Raw genomic sequence first — 18,720 nt, 5'->3', positions numbered from 1 at the left:
TTTCTCCATGATGCTCCTGGCCCTCTTGCTAGCACTGTGTGTGTGTGTGTGTGTGTGTGTGTGTGTGTGTGTGTGCCGGCATTGAACTCAGGACCTTGTGCTTGTGAGGCACACACAGTGCCACTAAAGCTAAATTCCCAGCCCTCACCAGCACATTCTTTATCTCAACAAATGATCTTCTAGACAGTCCAATGAAACAGTCAGCTGGTAAGTTTTTCAGCCTTTCACATGCTACCTTTTCAGTATGCCCAATATGCTGAACCTTTTAATCCCTTCCTTTTTGTATGCCCAGAAAATGAGGAAAAGAGGATGTTTCAAGATGTGTACATAAATCACAATGCCCCCATTTAAAATCTGTTCTACTCCCTTCCAAACAAGCTGCTGAGGTCAGTATAAGATGCTAAAATTGAGAATTCAATCTTAGCTAAAGTTAGTGTATGGATATTGATTAAAATTGTGATACTGGGATTAAGGGTGTGATGCGAGGGTTGAGGGTGTGGATAATGGAAGCTCCACCCTGGGTGTGAATGGCACCTATCAATAGGCACACAGTCTGGATAGACTATAAATGGAAAAAGGGAAGGCAAACTGCTGCTGCTGCTTACTGCCTTCTGCTTGCCACACATGGACTGTTTCTACTTTACCATGCCCCTCTGCCATGCCGCCCTGCCTTGGAGCCAGCCAACTATGATCTGAAACCTCTACAAACTGTGAACTGAAATAAGGATTTCCTTGTTTAACTTGGGTGTCAGGTATTTTGTTTCAGCAGTGAGAAAAGTAACCAAGACAGGTGTTTCAAGAAGGGAACCTTGAAATGTGATTAGATTAGTTAATAAGAGGAACCCAAGATTGATTCCTGATGGCTTTATAATGACGTTTTGGAGCAGGTTTGTTATTGTTGTTGTTGTTGTTGTTGTTGTTGTTGTTGTTGTTGTTTTGCTGAGACAAGGTCTTACTAAGAAGTCCAGGCTGACCTCGAACTCACTGTGTAGCCCAGGCTGGCCTGGAACTCACAGCGATTCTCCTGGGATGACATAGTTGCACCACCAGGCCAGGTTGGAATATTTTGTTTTTGCTTTTTTAACAAACCAGTAGGTAACAGGAATACTTGGAATGTGTTTCCCTGTCCCTTTATTTTTATATTCATTTGGTTTCTGTTGTTGTTTTTGTTTTGTTGTTTTGTTTGTTTGGTACTGGGGGTTGAACTCCGAACCTTGTGCTTTCGAGGCAGGCAGCAGAACCAGCCCAGCTAAATCCCCAGTCCTCGTTTGTTGTTTTGTAATTCATAAATAACGTGTTGCTGAGGTGTGTGTGAGTGTGTGTGTGTGTGTGTTCCCAATCTGAGTGTCTCAGAATCAAATTCTCGAGGACGAATTCAGAACGTTTAAGTGTTTATGCACAGTAAATCCCAAAATAGCACTTTAGGTTTTTCTCCCTTTAAAACCACATCTTCCCTGCTCATCCTTCCCTAGAAACCCTGGAGTGGTTTTCTCTGGGTAACTGACACGGCCCCTCAGCCTCAAAGCGCTCCTCTACCATGGTTCCTTCTGGCCTCCAAATCGTCTATCAGACTTGTCTTTGCCCTAGGAAACTTTAAATTTCCTTTCAAAGCCTTCAGGTTACCAAGCAAGGCACAGTGATGGGTGGAGGCGGTTGCCATGGAGACGGGTCCAAGGCCAGGGTCTGTGGAGGGGGTAGACCCGAGCTCCGGTTCTGATTGGCTCCACAAGCACGCAGCGTTCTCCTAGCGCACATGCGCAGTGGGGGCGAGGCGAGGTCGCAGCGAAGCCGGGGTGCTTGGTTCCGAGCTGGGCTTCTCAGGACAGTACTGGGACTTGCGGCTCCTGTCCGAGTCGCGTTGTGCTTCCAGGAGAAGGGAAGTGGTGGCGCCAGAGGCCCCTCTACAGCGCAGTACTGAGTCCGCCACGCAGGCGCCAGTGACGCCGCCGCCATTGTTGCCCGTGGCCTCTTGGGCCGTTCAGACTGCGCGGCGACCGGGTCCCAGCGACAGGTAATGACGTCCCTGGCGCGAGTGTCCGCGCGGTCAGGCCCGGAGCCCAAGCCATTGCACAAGACGGGGCCAGCACTTGCTTTCTGCAGGGGGTGCAAAGACGAGGTGCAGGCGGTTGTGGGGGACCCAGACCCAACATTGCGCATTACCGGTTGCGGGGTGCCCCGACTACCCCTCTACCCCCGGCCCCTCCAGCTAAAGAGAAGAAAGAGTGAACAACCGAGAAGGGCAGGCGAGGCCGGGCCGGGCCGGCGCCTCTCAGGGCCTTGTAAACGCTTGTCTCTGTTGGCACGACTTTTGGTTGAGCGGGGCTGAGAGCTGCCTCTGGGGACAGGTGGGTGTGGGTCGTGCACCTCCAGGTCCGGCTACTTCTGAGGTTTACTTCCGGAATCCTGGTTTCAGATATATCTATAAAGGAACTGTCTTGTGTAGAAGCAATGAAATAGATTCCAGGCACACCTCTTCGACTACTTTCCAGTCCAACCGGCTTGTCTTCCTAGCCTGATGATAGTGAAAAACTAGAATAGGCCCGCAGTAGCATACAAAGCTGGTGAATGACTCGCCTTTTTCCCCCCTCACAGTTATGTTGTGAACCTTGAACACTTTATTAAGAAGAAATTCTCCTCCCAATTTGTTCCCACTAACAGTGAGTTTACTCTTGCTGAGTACCAGTTCAGTCATTACAGCTTCTGAGACATCAGTGACTAAGGGTACTGAAACATTTTTCTGCTGTAAAAATGTTTAATTTTTGTTTCATCACGTTACAAGTTAATTGGTTTGCTGATAGTTCTTTATTCTACCGTCTTTTAATGGTAGCTCCACCTTCACACACACACACACATGTGCGCGCGCGCATGCATGTGTGTGCACATGCATGCACACTACCCCCTGAAAGACTGCAGTTCTCTGACAAGTCCAAGGATAAAGGGGTGGGAGGCCAAGTTAAGACCTACATGTGTTTGTGCACACTGGGGAGTCTGTTTCTGTGTGCATATATGTACAGCAGAGTACATCAAGGTTTTTTGGCCTTGTGGTCCATTCTTATGTTTCAGGGTCTCTTAACCCTGCAAGTTTTGGGCTCAGAATTTGTAACTAAGGCTGCTAACTTTACCTTGATTCTGTTCTGCCTCCAGTGGCAGCAGCTCTTGATATAATGTTTTTGTGGCTGTAGAATGACACTTCAAGCAGTTGGCTCATTACTGGAGAAATAAAGGATATTGCCAGATTGAATATCCTGTCTGTAACAATGTTAGCCTCAAGAAAGAGGATGAACAGTTCTTCACGCTCCCAAATCCTTCTAATGTGGAAACCAGACAAGGCCCAAAGTGGACCTCACAATTTTGAAAAGCAGACTCTTACTTCAAAACTCTTGCGTGATACTGAGACCTGTCGACAGAATTTTAGGAATTTTCCATACCCAGACATGGCTGGTCCTCGAAAGGCATTGAGTAAACTCCGAGAGCTCTGCCTTAAGTGGCTGAGACCTGAGATTCACTCAAAGGAACAAATCCTGGAGCTGCTGGTGCTAGAGCAATTCCTAACCATCCTTCCAGGGGAGGTTAGAACATGGGTAAAGTCCCAGTATCCAGAGAGCACAGAGGAAGTGGTGACTTTGGTGGAAGATTTGACTCAGATTCTACAAGAGGAAGGTAAGAATTGTAAACCAGAGAGGGCACAAATCTCTGGGTGGTTAGAAGAGACAGCTAGCACTTCTGAGAGCAACCCCTTCATGGAAATTAGAACAAAGGTCGATGAGTGAGTGAGAACAAGGTCTTAATGTAAGCTTTATCCTTCACAGTGCCCCCCCTTCCATATTGCTTGGGACCAAACACAAATCCAGAGGAAAAATGTTTTGAAGTAATGGTTAGACATGACCAAATTAACTTATATGGACCCTCAGGAAATTTACTTGCAGAGGTTTGCACCATTCTACTAATAAACCATCTACTTTGGAAATTGGGTTTTATAATAATACAACTGGTAAGCTAGATTGTCAACTTCATTTCTTAGCTACCCAAGGGGGAATTACACTTCTGGGTGTCTGGGTGGGTTATATACCTTGGGTACTATATCTGGTCCCTGGCCCCTTCCGCTCTGGCACTCTTCCCCTTCTTTGCTTCTTGGTCATTGTGAGGTTAGTGGCTTTGGTCCACCATGCCCTTCTATCATGTTGATACTTTGGAACCAACCAACCATAGACTGAATCCTTGCCAGTTTAAGCCTCTTTTCCAAGTTACAGGTATCAGGTGTTTTGGTCCCAACAATGGAAATTGACCAATTCAAATAACATACTTCCAAAAAATAGTCTCCAAAGAATATTCCCTTATTAACAAAAGAGTTAACTAACAAAACTGATCTCAACTAAGGATTTAGTAGAAAATTGCAAGTTTTGTACATAAGTCCCAGAGTACATTTATTTTTGCAGTCTGCATTAATATCTTCAGACAAGTCATTGGCCTTTCCCTCTGACTCTTTGAAGTCTCAGTCCTGGTTTTCTTTGGAATTTTCATTTTAGGAATATATTAAACAGTCTGGGAATGTATTTGGTGAAGGGTTTCCTAAGCTATGTAAATAGGAATCATCACAGTCTTTTTCTTTTCCCTAGCTTCTCAGAACTCTGCCCTTTCCCAAGAAACTCCAGAGGAAGACACCAGAGGAAAACATATTTTCCAGGCAGGGTGGCTCAATGACTTGGTGACTGAAGTGAGTTTGAGTTTCTTTTTTGATTTTAAAGTGCTTTTTGAGTGTATAAGAATATTTTCTGTCTTGCTCCTGTAACTACTATGCTTTCAAAAGTTCTGTCTAGGACCTAAGCCTCAATTTCCCTCCTTAGTTACCGTGGCCTATAAGGAAATGTGCTTCCATTGTCTTCTTTTGATGTCCCTTTCATTAGCAAGAGAGGTAAGATATTTACCTTCATTGCCAGATGGTTTTGGTTCCTGACTCATCACTGAATCTATCTTGGGACAAGACACTTAACTACTCTTAACCTGAGTTATTCAACTCAGTAGGTAGAATTTACCTCTTAGATTGTTAGGATTAAATATTACAAGAGTTGTCATTAACTTAAATTACTGTATGTGAGCAGTAAGTAATAGTTACTAATATTATTTTTCCTTATGAACACCATTTGATCATGAGTCTTATTTTTGTTTTTGTTTTCACTAAGGACCCCAGGCCCAACTCATGCTAGAGAAGTTCTCTACTACTGAGCTATATCCTTACCCTTTTATTATTTTATTTTGAGAGTCTCACTGAGTTGCTCTGGCATGCACCACCATGCCCAGCTGCTTCTGTCTAAATTTTAAATTGTGATTTCAATACTGGAAAAGATTTTTTTTTTTTTTTTCAAAAAGCAGGGGAAAAAGTAAAGGTGAAGAATAAGAGAAAAATTGGCTCTGCAGAACAAGCTTGGGCCAAGTACAGGAGAAAGACACAAAATAAAAGAATACCTGGGAGAAAGCAGGGCAAGCTGTGTTGAGGAAAGCCATGGTAGCAAGCTCTTCATGGGGCCTGTGTTCTTTTATACTTTCCAAATCTCAAGGAAACCCACAAGAACTTCTACATACGGGTCCTGAGAAGTAGTGCTGGGATCCCAAACCTCAGGCTAATTAGCCCAGATATAAGGAGCAGGTGAGTCTAGTATCACACCAAAACACAAACCAAGAAAAAAGCCATTTACAAAACTGGGATAAGCAGAAAAAGTAAAAGTGAAGAGAGGGAAACTGGCTTGCAAAGCAAACATGGGCCAAGTAAAAGAGGAAAAAGCAAGATAAAAGAACACCCTGGAGAAAGCAAGGTGGGCTATTATAAAGAAAGCCACATTAGCCCCAAAAGGATTTTTTCTAAGATATTGAAAATTATATGAAAAAATGAACCCCTAAGAGTAATCAAGAGCTGGGTGCAATGGTACCTATAATCCCAGCTACTAAGGAAGCTGAGGCAGGAGGATCACAAGATCAAATCTAGTCTGGGCAACTTAGAACTTTTCTCAAATAAATAAGGGCCAGGGATGTATCTCAGTGTGAAGGCCCTGGGTGCATTACCCAGTATTGCCCCTCTAAAAAAAAATGATCAATAATTCGTTTTTAACAAAAAAGAGAAAGGAAAAGTGGGAGGGGTAGGGCAAAGAAAAAATATGAGAAATGAAATAACATGGAAACAAAATCTTGGTAAATAGGAAAGTGTGGAGTGGGGTGAAGGGAGATCAGGGGAATAGGGAAAAAATAAGAACCAAGGCACAACATGTAAAGGTACAAGATCCCGATGATGAATGTAACTGTTTTACATACCTAAAATGTACCAATAGACTTAATGGGAAAAAAAAAAGACAAAGGACCACTAAGCTTACCAAATTGTAAAGTACATCTAAAAGTGCAACAGTTAACAGTGTTAGTTGTTTTTAAGAAGAGTAAAAGAGGACTGGGAATGTAGCTCAGTTGTAGAGCACATAAGGTTCTGGTTCCAGTCTCCAGCACTGGAGAAAGACTGAAGGAAATATTCTGCATTTCATTATAAAGCAGGCAAAATTTTTTAAATTAAAACATTGAATTCTTAAGGCAAATCTTGAAAGACAAAACCATAGAAAACTCTGTCTACTTTTAAATTTTCAAATCCTTTCTTTTTTCTCCTCTTTCTTCTTTCTTTTTGTGATGCTGGAGATCAAACCTAGGGTTTTGAACATGCAAGGCAAGCACTCTGCCACTGAGCTACAGCCCCAGCCAATTTCTTCTTTAAGACAGAACTATTAGTATATGTTCTAGTACCAACTGAGAACAAATTCTATTTTATTTTTGAACTTTCCTTTAGGGCCGTTGAGAGGTACTGGGGAGTCATGCATACTTCTAGATTCTTGAAGTTTAAGATTCTGTGACCTCCACCATCACTTCATGCATGCCCCTTGTTACCACTATCCTCCTTCCCACAGTTCTTGAACCAAGTTAGGTTATACTTGATATTTTAGGAATCAGTGACATTCAAAGATGTGGCTGTGGACATTACTCAAGAGGACTGGGAGCTAATGCGTCCTGTACAGAAGGAACTGTACAAGACTGTGACATTGCAAAACTATTGGAACATGGTTTCTCTAGGTAGGTGTCATCTATATTCCTCTTTCCAAACTGCTAGAATATCTCTTCTACCCCTAGTTGTTAACAGTGGTTTAAGCTCTGAACTGTTTGCCTAAAAATAAGGTGTAGAGATGAGTGTTGTCCCCTGTTTCAGGCACAAAAATGTTCTAAGTGAAAGATCATTGAAAATCATGATGTATAGCTTTACATTGCTGTCGCTTGCCTTGCCCATTCTGTTTCTGTGTGGGAAGAATTCTGTGTGGGATCTCCAGACTTGTATCTTCTTGGTAGCAAGAAATTATCATCCTAGCTCTGAAGAACTGAAAACCAATTCTCTTACTAGATTGTGTCCATAAAATACTGTTTTTCTATAAAGGTCTAATAAGTCAGTTAATTTGAGTAATAAACCTTGCACAGCTTAAAGATAAAGATTCTTTATCTCCAGGATAAAATGCATTATATCCCTCTTGAACAGGACTGACTGTGTACAGACCAACTGTGATCCCCATATTGGAAGAACCATGGATGGTGATAAAAGAAATTTTAGAAGGCCCTAGTCCAGGTGAGAAAGTCTTTACCTCTAGGAGTGATATCCTCATTGTATTGCTTTATTTTTCAAATATGGCCCAAGTCACTGTCTGCACAAACCTCACAGCCCATCAGTAACTTCTGAGGTAGCTGTTTACCTTTGCTTCCCTACAGAGGCCGCCTTCAGGAAAAAAGTTCCCAAACAGCATTTTTCTTACCTTTGCCCTGTGTCGCCTCACTTCATCCTCTGCATGGTGCCTAGGTACTGTCCCTTAGAGCTTATCTGGACTTTTATTGTGCCACTTTCCCTTCCTCGATGTGTAAGCATGCATGAATATACCTTAAAAACTTTTATTTCAAACTGCCTTCTTTTTTAGTTTCTTTTTTTCTGCTTACTGACAAAGCCCTGCCTCCACTTTCCTCATTCCATTCTTTTATTTTTTAATTATCTCAGAAGATAATATATTGACAGAACTCAAGATTTTAATATACACAAAGCCAGACATACACAAACGTCTGCTGCCTCCATACCAGTCACCCAGTTCCCTTATCTCCAGCAGCAACCAGTCATTCGATTATGTCCATGAACCACTGTTTTCCTGTGGAGGTCTGCTGCCGGATAAATAGAAATTAGGTAATGAACCTGGAGTAACTGTTTATCTCCAGAATAAAATCTGGATTTTTAAATAAGTTCTAACAATCTCCTATTTCTTCTGATATTTATCTTTGAATTTTTTATTTCAATGTTAATCAGGTAGATATTAATAAAGAAAATATAAGAAACACTCTTCTATGAAAAAATAAAATTTGATAACAAAATAATTAAAGAATAGTAATGGTTAATATACTGTGTATCATGATCTTTAAAAAATGGCCAAAATGCTATTCAGAGTACAAGTCATAGGCAAAAAAGATTCTTACAAAGAAGAAACAAATGAAAGACAAAACTTTCTATTCAGTAAGGAAATTAGTAGTATCCAGGAGATAAACATTGTTTCAGTGTTCTATTTGGTTTTTCTTTTTGGGGTTTTTTTGGTTTGGTTTGGTTTGGTTTGGATTTTGGTTTTTTTGAGACTGTCTCACTATCTAGTTCAGGCTGGGCATGAACTCAAAGTGTATCCCCAAACTTGTGATCCTCCTGCCTCAGCTTTCCAAGTGCCAGGATTACAGGTGTGTGCCACCAGGCCCAGTTCTTTTTGTTTTTTGTACATAAAAATACTTAAATTTTTCTCTATTTTTCACCATAAATATGCATACTATGCATAATGCTTTACTTATTTTACTGAAAATATGACCTGAAAATGTTCCAGATGAATGTGTAGAGAAGTTGCTCATTTCTTTTTTTATATCTGCAACATACTTCATTGTGTCTGAATTTACTAAACTGTCTTTATCGACAGATACTCTGATTGGTCCCATTTCTTTTTTCTCTCCTCCGCAACAACTGTATTTTTTTAAAAAGTTGGGAACACAATTCAACTGTGTGCGGTACTTTTCATCCAGAATCCTAACTATCATCATTTAGCCATTTTGCTTTATCTCTACACTTTGTTTTTACTCTGAACCATTTGAAAGTTAGTAATAACATAGCACCCCTAAATAGCTCCTAAGAACATGAATGTTCTCCTCCATAAGTACACCATTCTTATTCTACATATTTTAACATTCATACAATAGTGTCATTGAACATGTACCTCAGCTATCTTAAAATTATCTTTTATAATTATTTTTCTCCTCAGTCAAGGGCCTTTTCAGAATCTCAGGATCCACATGTTGCATTTATGTGTCTAATGTTAGTTCTTTATAACGTAAAACTATCCTCTGGCCTTTTTTCTTCTTTTTAAATCTTTCATGGTATTGACTTTTTTAAGTGTCCAGGCCAGTTTTTTTTTGTGGGGGGGGGGTTGGTTGGTTTGGTTAGTTGGTTTTGTCATTCAGAATGACCCTCAATCTGAATTTGCCTGTTTGTTTCCTATGATCAGATTCAGATTAAACATTATTCCAAGGATATTTCAAAGATGATATTTTTCCATACATTTACTCAGTAGTCAAATAATGTCATTTTGTCTCATTGTTAGTTAGGCTCAGTTTTGTAAAGGTGGACTCTACAAGATTTCAACATTTTAAATGTGCATTTTTAATTTTTATTAAGTATTCTTTGAGGCCATGTGACTATTCTGTTCTTTAATAATTTTTTACTTTAGATTTTTGGACTCCATTGATGATCCTTGCCTTGGTACATTGCTGATTGGGAAATGGTGACTTTCTAATTCAGTCATGTCTTCCACATGACTAACAGCTTCTGTAAAGAATAGCTGTTCTTCCTATCTTTTTATCTGTGTGAACTACTATGAGATAATGGAATATTTTAAACTTCAGAGTGTTATTAGTCCATAAATCCTAGTTGAGAGGCCTGTTCATTTTTTCTTTTAGTATTCATGTGTTCCAAATTTGAGCGATGGGAGCCCTTCAAACCTAGCCAAACATCCTTTTGACGTGATCCATTTGTCTTTGAGCATCTTCTTCATTTCTGGCACAGCAAATTGTTCTTTAGGCTCACCAGTGCTTACCTCAGACCTACAATTTCTGCAAGGAACCCTGGTTCATTTAAATGAAGAGTATTAGAAAACAGATCTAAGCAAGTGACTCTGGTCATTCCTATAAATATCACTGCTTCCAGATCTCTTCAACAAACATAGCCGGAAAATTAAAAAGACATGTATATTTTTTTAAATTATGAATTGGCATACATCTATAATCTCAGTCAGGGAGCTGAGGCAGGAGAATCATAAATTCAAGGCCATCTGGGCATCATAGCAAGGCCTCATCCTTGCCCCAATATAATAAAATGAAATTAAAAATGCTAGGTGAGGGTCAGAGATTTAGCTCAGCGGTTCAATGGCCTGCCTTGCAAGCGCAAGGACCCGAGTTCAATCCCCAGTACCAAAAAAAAAAAAAAAAATTCTAGGTGAATGTCATGAGTTGATACTAATAACTGTAATTTAAATTTAAAACCACAAGGGTATTCCATTTTATATATTCCCATATTCCATACAATGAATAACCTAGTTCCTACCAATAGTAAATATCAGTATATTTACTTATTTTCTCTATCATATTACAGAAATAGTTTCAGAATTATGTCAGTACCACTACCAATAACAAACTGTCTCAAACTTTTCAAGATTTCTTTGAATTCCTTTTTGTTTTTAGATACTACTAAGGTTAGTGTTTTCTTGGGGGGATTATTCTTTTGTATTTTACAGTTTTGAGTATGTTAAAATATTAACATGATTCAGAAGTCAGAACTATGTAAAAAGGTTTACATTCCCATCCCTTCTACCTGATTCCTATCAACTCTATATGGTAACCATATTCATTTGTTTTTGCATGATCCTTTCTGTTTCTCTTTGCAGGAATGAATCGTTAATATATTCTTATATCTCCTTTTGTACACAAAAGAATCCTATATATACTCTTGCATTTTGCTTTCCTGTTCCTTTTTTATTAAGTCACTGATTCCTTGCATATCTACCAATATTGATACTAGAACACAGCGATAACAGTAAATTAAATGATAATGACAGGATATATATATGTTAACCTTCGAGTAAATCGCTGCAGTCTTTTTAAAAAGTTAATTTGGGGCTGGGTGCAGTGGCACACACCTGTAATCTCAGCTATTCTGAGGCAGGAGGATCCCAAGTTGAAGCTAGGCTGGGCAACTCAGTTCAACCCTGTCTCACAATAATAAAGGCTGTGGCTGTCAATCAATGGGAGAGTAGTTGCCTACCATTTGCAAAGCTCTAGGTCTAATCCCCAGTATTAAGGGCAAAAAAAAGAAATTTACTTTAGTCATTAGGTATTTTAAAGAGTCATGCTACTTAAGGAGCTAGTTCTTTTACATTATTATGACCTTTGTTGGCAAAATGGCACAGTTACATCTATGACGTGCTAACTTCTTTGAAGACTATGCTTAGCACATTGTAAACACTGAGGAAATACATATAGTGTAATGAAAATTATCCTAGACTTGAGTTGGGATAGCTTCTGGGAGATGCAACCAGGCTGGAACCACTTGAACTTCACTTTACAGAATGAGTTTTTTAGACCATTCAGAGAGCAAAAGTTAGGGCTGTAAGTCCCCAAGGAGGGCCAGTTTGTGATTATGAGAGATTTTGCTTTCTGTGTAGATCACAAAGACAGAAAAGCAAGTTATGTTTTATACCCTATCGAGGTGAGGTTTGAGGATTTTGCTTTTCTAGCCTGCCCTAACATGATGTGTAATCCTCTGGGCAAGAGAATACCATCAACTTACCCTCTGATACTTAACATTTTTGGGAAAGCATTCTGGTTAGTAATATCCGCATATTTATGCCCTCCTTAATTACCACAATTTCTGAATTTCTAATAAACTAATTTTTTAAATGTGTATTTGCTGTAGTAGCATTTTATTCATATTCACCCTTTGGACTTGTTGCTTTAAGCTTATTATAACTGTAGAATTAGGTATGAAGCTCAGTGATAGCATAATTTTCAGGCAGACACAGGATTGGTTTTTGGTGCAGTTTTTTGTTGTTTTGTTTTGGTACCAGGTATCAAACTCAGGACTTTGTGCTTGCTAGGCAGTTGTGGTGCCACTGAGCTAAATCTCCAGCCCAATGGCATAGTTTCCCAGCATGCTCAAGGCCCTGGGTTTCATCCCCAGCACTGTAAAACAAAACAAACAAACAAGCAAAACCCATAACTGTTGGGTATACATACAGTGCCACAGACTGATTTTGATTCCACAGAAATTAAACTGACCTTCTGTTACAACTCATCCTTTTTCTGTGTATATATTCACCTGCTTTTTCAATGCAGTCGTGTTCTCATTTGCTCTTTGGGGCTGGGGTAGCAAATCCTGGTTTGAGAAAGTGAGTTTTAAATTTTCTACTATAAAAGTAAAATAATTGCAGTTTTAGTTCTGACAAACAGAAAAGATAATAAACATAATTTTTTGAAAATTTGAAAAGAAAAGCTATTATCTTACTTTTTTTTTTCTTGGTTATTTGAGACAGGGTCTCACTATGTAGTTGAGACTGACCTAGAACTCACTGTGTAGCCCAGGCTGGTCTCAAACTCACAGCGATCCTCCTGCCTCAGCCTCCCAAGTGCTGGGATTATAGGAGTGCGCCACCATGCCCGGCACCAATCTTACTATTTTTCCATTTTATCTAATGTGTCTTCATGCCAGTTATGATACTGCTTTTTTATTTAACATTATTCCTATACATTTTCTGGTGTCAGCTATGAGTTTTGTATTTGAATAAAAGTGGTTTGTACATTCAAGCAGTATGAGAAAACAAATATGTGTCCCTCCCCTGAGTTATTGCCAAGACATTCTCCCCTTGTGCCTCTGTGTGTGTGTGTGTGTCTGTCTGTCTGTCAGTCAAACATATAGCATCCCATTGCACAGGTGAGATTTTTCTGCTGTTATATATACCTGCTTTCTTTCACTTAATAACATATCCTACACACTTTTTCCAATCAATTTGCCTAGTCCTACCTATTTTCACCAATTATCAATATCCCATTATCCCCTATTCTAACCAGTCTCTCCCTGATATAGCTGTCACTTTCAATGACTATATAATATCCTATTAAATGGTTATATTGATAAAGTTATTATACTTTGAGCTGTATTTTAGAAAATTTCTGAACTACCCTTTCTTAGTCACTTTCCTCACAGCTGGAACAAAATACCAGGCACCCACAACATAAAGGAAGAGAAGTATATTTTTAACTCATGGTTTTAGAAGTTTCAGTCCTTGGTTGATTGCATCCAGTACAAAACTGGTATGGTAGAAGGGTCTGAACAAAGGAAAGCTGCTCCTGTCTTGACGGCCAGGAAGCAGTGAGAGAAGAGAGGAGCTGGGGTGGGAAATATACCCTTCCAGGTCATGCCCTCAATAACCTGCCTCTTCCAACCAGGTCCCACCTCCCAGTGGCAGCTTCAGGACCCTGAACTCACCAGTAGATAAATTGACTGTTGAATACAGCGCCCCCATGAGCCTTCCAAAAGCCCTGTCTCTGAACATATCAGGCTTTAGTGGACATATCCAGTACCATTTTGGCTATATTATAAATTCTACATTTGATTTTATTACATTATATAATTCTTTTTAAATAATTTTATTGGTACACTTTTGATATATATAATGATCCCGTTCATCATAGGAAATTTGTAGCTAAACATAATATCTCTTGATTCCTCTTTTTTCCTCCATTCTCTTCTCCCACACTTCACCTCATTTATAAACTTTGCTTCCCATTTTTTTCTTCTGTTCTTTTTTTTTCCTTTTCCCTTCTTTCCCTTCCCCTGCCCTCCCTTATTCTCTCCCCCATTTGAACATTTTCTTCCTACTTCCCAATATGTATTATCCATTCTGGTCCTTATTTATGCTTTTGGTTTTTCACAGAAGAGAAACAATGCAATATTTAAACATATGTTTCTGATTTATTTCATTTAAATATGGTCTCTGGGGGCCGGGGATTTAGCTCAGTGGTTCTGCTGCCTGCCTTGCAAGCGCAAAGGCCCGAGTTCAGTCCCTGGTACAAAAAAAAAAGTATGTTCTCAAGGTACATCTAGTTACCTAAAAATGTGTCAAGTTTGTCCCCTTTGTGGCAGAGTAGTACTCCATTGTGTATAAAAACCACATTTTCTTTATCCATTCAACTGCTGATAAGCATCTAGGTTGTTTCCAAGATTTAGCTATTACAAATTGTGCTGTTATAAATATGGGTGTGCATATATCTCTTTGATATGCTTTTAACTCTCAGGAAGATAATAGAAATAGCTGGGTCAAGTGGAACCTCTCGTTTTAGTTTTTTGAGGAATCTCCATACTGATTGTACCAATTTACACTCCCCAGCAAAAGTGGTGAAGGGTTTCTCTTTCCCCACAACCTTGCTAACATTTATTATTGGTTGATTTCTTGATGATAGCCACTCTTTCTGGAGTGAGATAGAATCTCAGCATTGTTTCAATTTGCCTTTCTTGAATGACCAATGATGTTGAACATGTTTTCATATATTCGTTTGCTGTTTGTACCTCTTTGTCTGAGAGATGTCTGTTCATTTCAGATGCCCATTTTTGCATTGGGTCTTTGAATTTGAGGAGTCTGATTTTTTTTTAGTTCTCTGTGTATTCTAGGTATAGTCCTTTGAGGAGTAACTAGTAAAGATTTTTTTCCCATTCTGTGGGTTTCTTTTACTGTGCATACATTATATATAATTCCTAATATTTACAAGTTACATGCTTCCCGCCTGATTAAAAGAAATCATAACATAAGGTTACTGTCTTACAGCAGAGTTTTTTTGGCTTTTGTATTTGGCTTTGTGTGTGTGTGTTTGTACACAGATACATGCATGTGCATGCATAATTTCATTTTAGTTCACTTTTTGACAAGTTATTGTTGATTATTTTACCAGTTCAGTTTAGTGGCTACCATATCCAGTCTTTAGCCATTTTATGAAGGAAATACCAGAGAAACGTAAGCTATTTCTAGAGACTATATCTAAATTGCAATATAAAAACATCAAATTATGAAATAATCATTAATGTCAAGTTCTATCCTAGGCATGACATTTTGTTAGGTTGAACCATGCTGATTACAGAGACTCAGCTGTTTTAGCCTATAAAAAATACAATTTCATACATGATTCAACCTATCCTGTATTTTAGATTCTAAGAGAGAGCATTATAGAGGTAAACACGAGTAGGCTATAAATATATTTTTCACAAGTGGAAAAAATTAGAAGAGGAGGCCTAGAATCTAGGTTTATTTAGTATGGCAGCTATTAACCCTGTGAAAGTAATGGATAACTTCACACTTTCAACTGAATATGCAATGTAGAAGATACAGTTAAATAGAAAAGGCTAGATTCTTTTGAGACTAATGCCAAGTAAAGATATCTGAAATTTTTTCCTCACTCTTATTTTTGCAGTGCTAGAGATCAACCAGAGTGCCTATGCAAATGTTGTCCTGCTGAACTACACCTCTAGCCCTTTTTCTCTCATTAACATTTATCCTTAAAGTCACCAGGTCTCAAAACCAGCAAAGCCACTTGATAAACTGTTCAGGCCTACTGCCAAAATTTCTAATTCAGTATGGCTAGATGGACCCAAAAATGTTAAATATTTTCAGGTGATACTGATGCTAATGCTGCTAGTCTGGGAACTGTCCTTTGTACCCGGGATTGAACTCGGGTCCTTGTGCTTGCAAGGCAGGCCACTGAACTGCTGAGCTAAATCCCTGGCCAGGAACTGTACTTTGAGAGCCATTGTTTTAGGCTGTTAGAGATTTATTATAGATCCTTTAGCATAGAAAGCCTTCCATGAGAATATTTTAGGAATGTTATATAGAATTGTGAAGGGTAGATTAGAAGGAGTGGTAAGACTCAGTGTCTCTACTTTGAGACTATTGTATATAAATTATTCTGAAATAATCCCGAGTTTGCCAATATAGTCTTACCTGCTGTTTTTATTTCTCTTAATACTGTCACCTGACCTCAACTATTTTCTTTACTCTATACCCATGCTAAAAACGGACTGTTTTCAACTATCTAGTCTCCTGTTTTTTTCTGCCCTCTTATTCTACTTTTCTAAGCTTCAAGGATCACATTAATTAATGAAGTTGTCAGAACTATAGTTAAGCATTTCATCATATTTACCATTTTATTCTTTTTCTTCAGAGGAAGACTTTTTTATTCTTTCTTTATTTCAGAATGCAAAACTGAAGCCCAAGCATGTATTCCAATAGAGAATATTCCTAAACTCAAACAGGATGGAACACAAACCATCAAGTTAGAAGAACTGTATGACTATGATGATGGATTAGAGAGGCAAGCAACAGATACCTTCAGGAAAATTCCCACAAATGAAAGAGATTTCAGTTTGAAGTCAGTCTTTTCACAAGAAGATGATCCTACCGAGGAATATCTTAGTAAATATGACATATATAAAAATGATTTTGAAAAGCATTTAAACCTAACTGGACAGTTTGATACCCAATCAGATAATAAAACTTTTACGTATAATGAAGACAAGCCAGTCTTCAATAATTTCACATACGGTACTGTATATAGGAAAATACTTCCTGGAGATAAGCCTTATAAGTGTAATGTGTGTGGGAAAAAATTTAGGAAATACCCATCCCTCCTGAAACACCAAAGTAGCCATGCCAAAGAGAAATCTTATGAATGTGAAGAATGTGGGAAAGAGTTTAGGCATATTTCATCCCTTATTGCACATCAGAGAATGCATACTGGAGAAAAACCATATGAATGCCACCAATGTGGTAAAGCCTTCAGCCAGCGTGCACACCTTACTATACATCAGCGAATTCATACTGGAGAGAAACCCTATAAGTGTAATGATTGTGGAAAAGACTTTAGTCAGCGTGCACATCTTACTATACATCAAAGGACCCATACTGGAGAGAAACCATATAAATGCTTGGAATGTGGTAAAACCTTCAGCCATAGTTCATCACTGATAAATCATCAGAGAGTTCATACTGGAGAAAAACCTTATATATGCAATGAATGTGGGAAAACTTTTAGTCAGAGTACACACCTTCTTCAGCATCAAAAAATACATACTGGAAAGAAACCATATAAATGCAATGAGTGTTGGAAAGTGTTTAGTCAGAGCACTTACCTTATTCGACATCAGAGAATTCATTCTGGAGAGAAGTGTTATAAATGTAATGAGTGTGGAAAGGCCTTTGCTCATTCCTCAACTCTTATTCAACATCAGACTACTCACACTGGAGAGAAATCCTATATATGTAATATATGTGGGAAAGCTTTCAGCCAGAGTGCAAACCTTACTCAGCATCATAGGACACATACTGGAGAGAAACCATATAAATGCAATGTATGTGGGAAAGCATTCAGCCAGAGTGTGCACCTGACACAACACCAGAGGATTCATAATGGCGAAAAACCTTTTAAATGCAATATATGTGGGAAAGCATATAGACAGGGTGCAAATCTTACTCAGCATCAAAGGATCCATACTGGAGAGAAACCCTATAAATGTAACGAATGTGGGAAAGCTTTTATTTATTCCTCTTCACTTAATCAACATCAGAGAACTCATACTGGTGAGAGACCCTATAAATGTAATGAATGTGACAAAGATTTTAGCCAGAGAACATGCCTTATTCAACACCAGAGAATTCACACAGGCGAGAAACCCTATGCATGTCGAATATGTGGTAAAACCTTCACCCAGAGTACAAACCTTATTCAGCATCAGCGAGTTCATACAGGTGTCAAGCATCGTAATTAGTGGATATTGAAGACTTCATTTAGGTTTTTCAGTTTGATCACTTAAATTTTATTTTGTGTGCTCTGTGTGTTAAAACATTATTCAAAAGAAATCCGAAGAAGTGCAATATATATTAGCTATCACTCAGCAGAAGTATCAGAATTCATAATATGGATGTACTCGTGAAAACTGTGAAATGTAAAAAAGGAAACTTAATTGACTTAACCTTTATTTGATATCAGTTTAACTCATTCTAGAAAGAAACCCTATGAAAAAATACAGTGGACCCTTGACTTATGAACTCACTTTGTTCATGAGAGCTGATTGTAACTCATATTGCTCAATTGAAGGCTTGGGCTCCTCTATACAGCCTTCATAGTGTTTCTCCTGTATAATTTTAGGCCACACCTTCTTCCAGGCAGGTCTCAGTGTCCTTAGACATTGGCCCAGGGTTTCTCAACCCCACACAGGAAAGGATATTGTAATGTTTCTTCCAGAATTCTTTAAGGGTTAAATCTATCTGAGACCATCTGGAAGCAAACACGGCTGGCATTTGGGTCATAACATAAGACTTTGGTCGTAAGTTAAAACTAAAAGTCCGTTTATAACTCAAGTTGTTCGTATGTCAGGTCAGTCATAACTCAAGGGTCCATTTATTCAAAAAACTAGCTCTTCTCAAGGTATTTCAAGTATAGAAGCCTTATGAATGAAACTTGGGAAAGTGTCCATCAAGTAGAGATTTCACACTAGAGTAATCCTGGGATTATTAGTAAAGAAAAATCTATTTTCAGGCC

General features: G+C 38.9%; 1 protein-coding gene across 1 annotated transcript; it reads left to right on the top strand.

Moving 5' to 3' along the window:
* The first annotated feature begins 1,458 nt into the window (after positions 1–1,458).
* Positions 1,459–18,374, top strand: Znf287 (zinc finger protein 287). The gene is made up of 6 exons (XM_010618818.3): positions 1,459–2,011; positions 3,183–3,660; positions 4,617–4,714; positions 6,975–7,101; positions 7,556–7,642; positions 16,377–18,374. The coding sequence occupies exons 2-6, from the start codon at positions 3,258–3,260 to the stop codon at positions 17,945–17,947; spliced, it is 2,286 nt and encodes a 761-aa protein (XP_010617120.1). The 5' UTR covers positions 1,459–2,011; positions 3,183–3,257; the 3' UTR covers positions 17,948–18,374.
* Positions 18,375–18,720: the final 346 nt, after the last annotated feature.

Source organism: Fukomys damarensis, unplaced genomic scaffold (genome assembly GCF_012274545.1).
Source record: "Fukomys damarensis isolate Sample0158 unplaced genomic scaffold, DMR_v1.0_HiC HiC_scaffold_13, whole genome shotgun sequence".
Taxonomy (NCBI): Eukaryota; Metazoa; Chordata; class Mammalia; order Rodentia; family Bathyergidae; genus Fukomys; species Fukomys damarensis.
The sequence above is the reverse complement of the archived record's forward strand: the minus strand, read 5'-3'. Positions and strand labels throughout refer to the sequence as shown.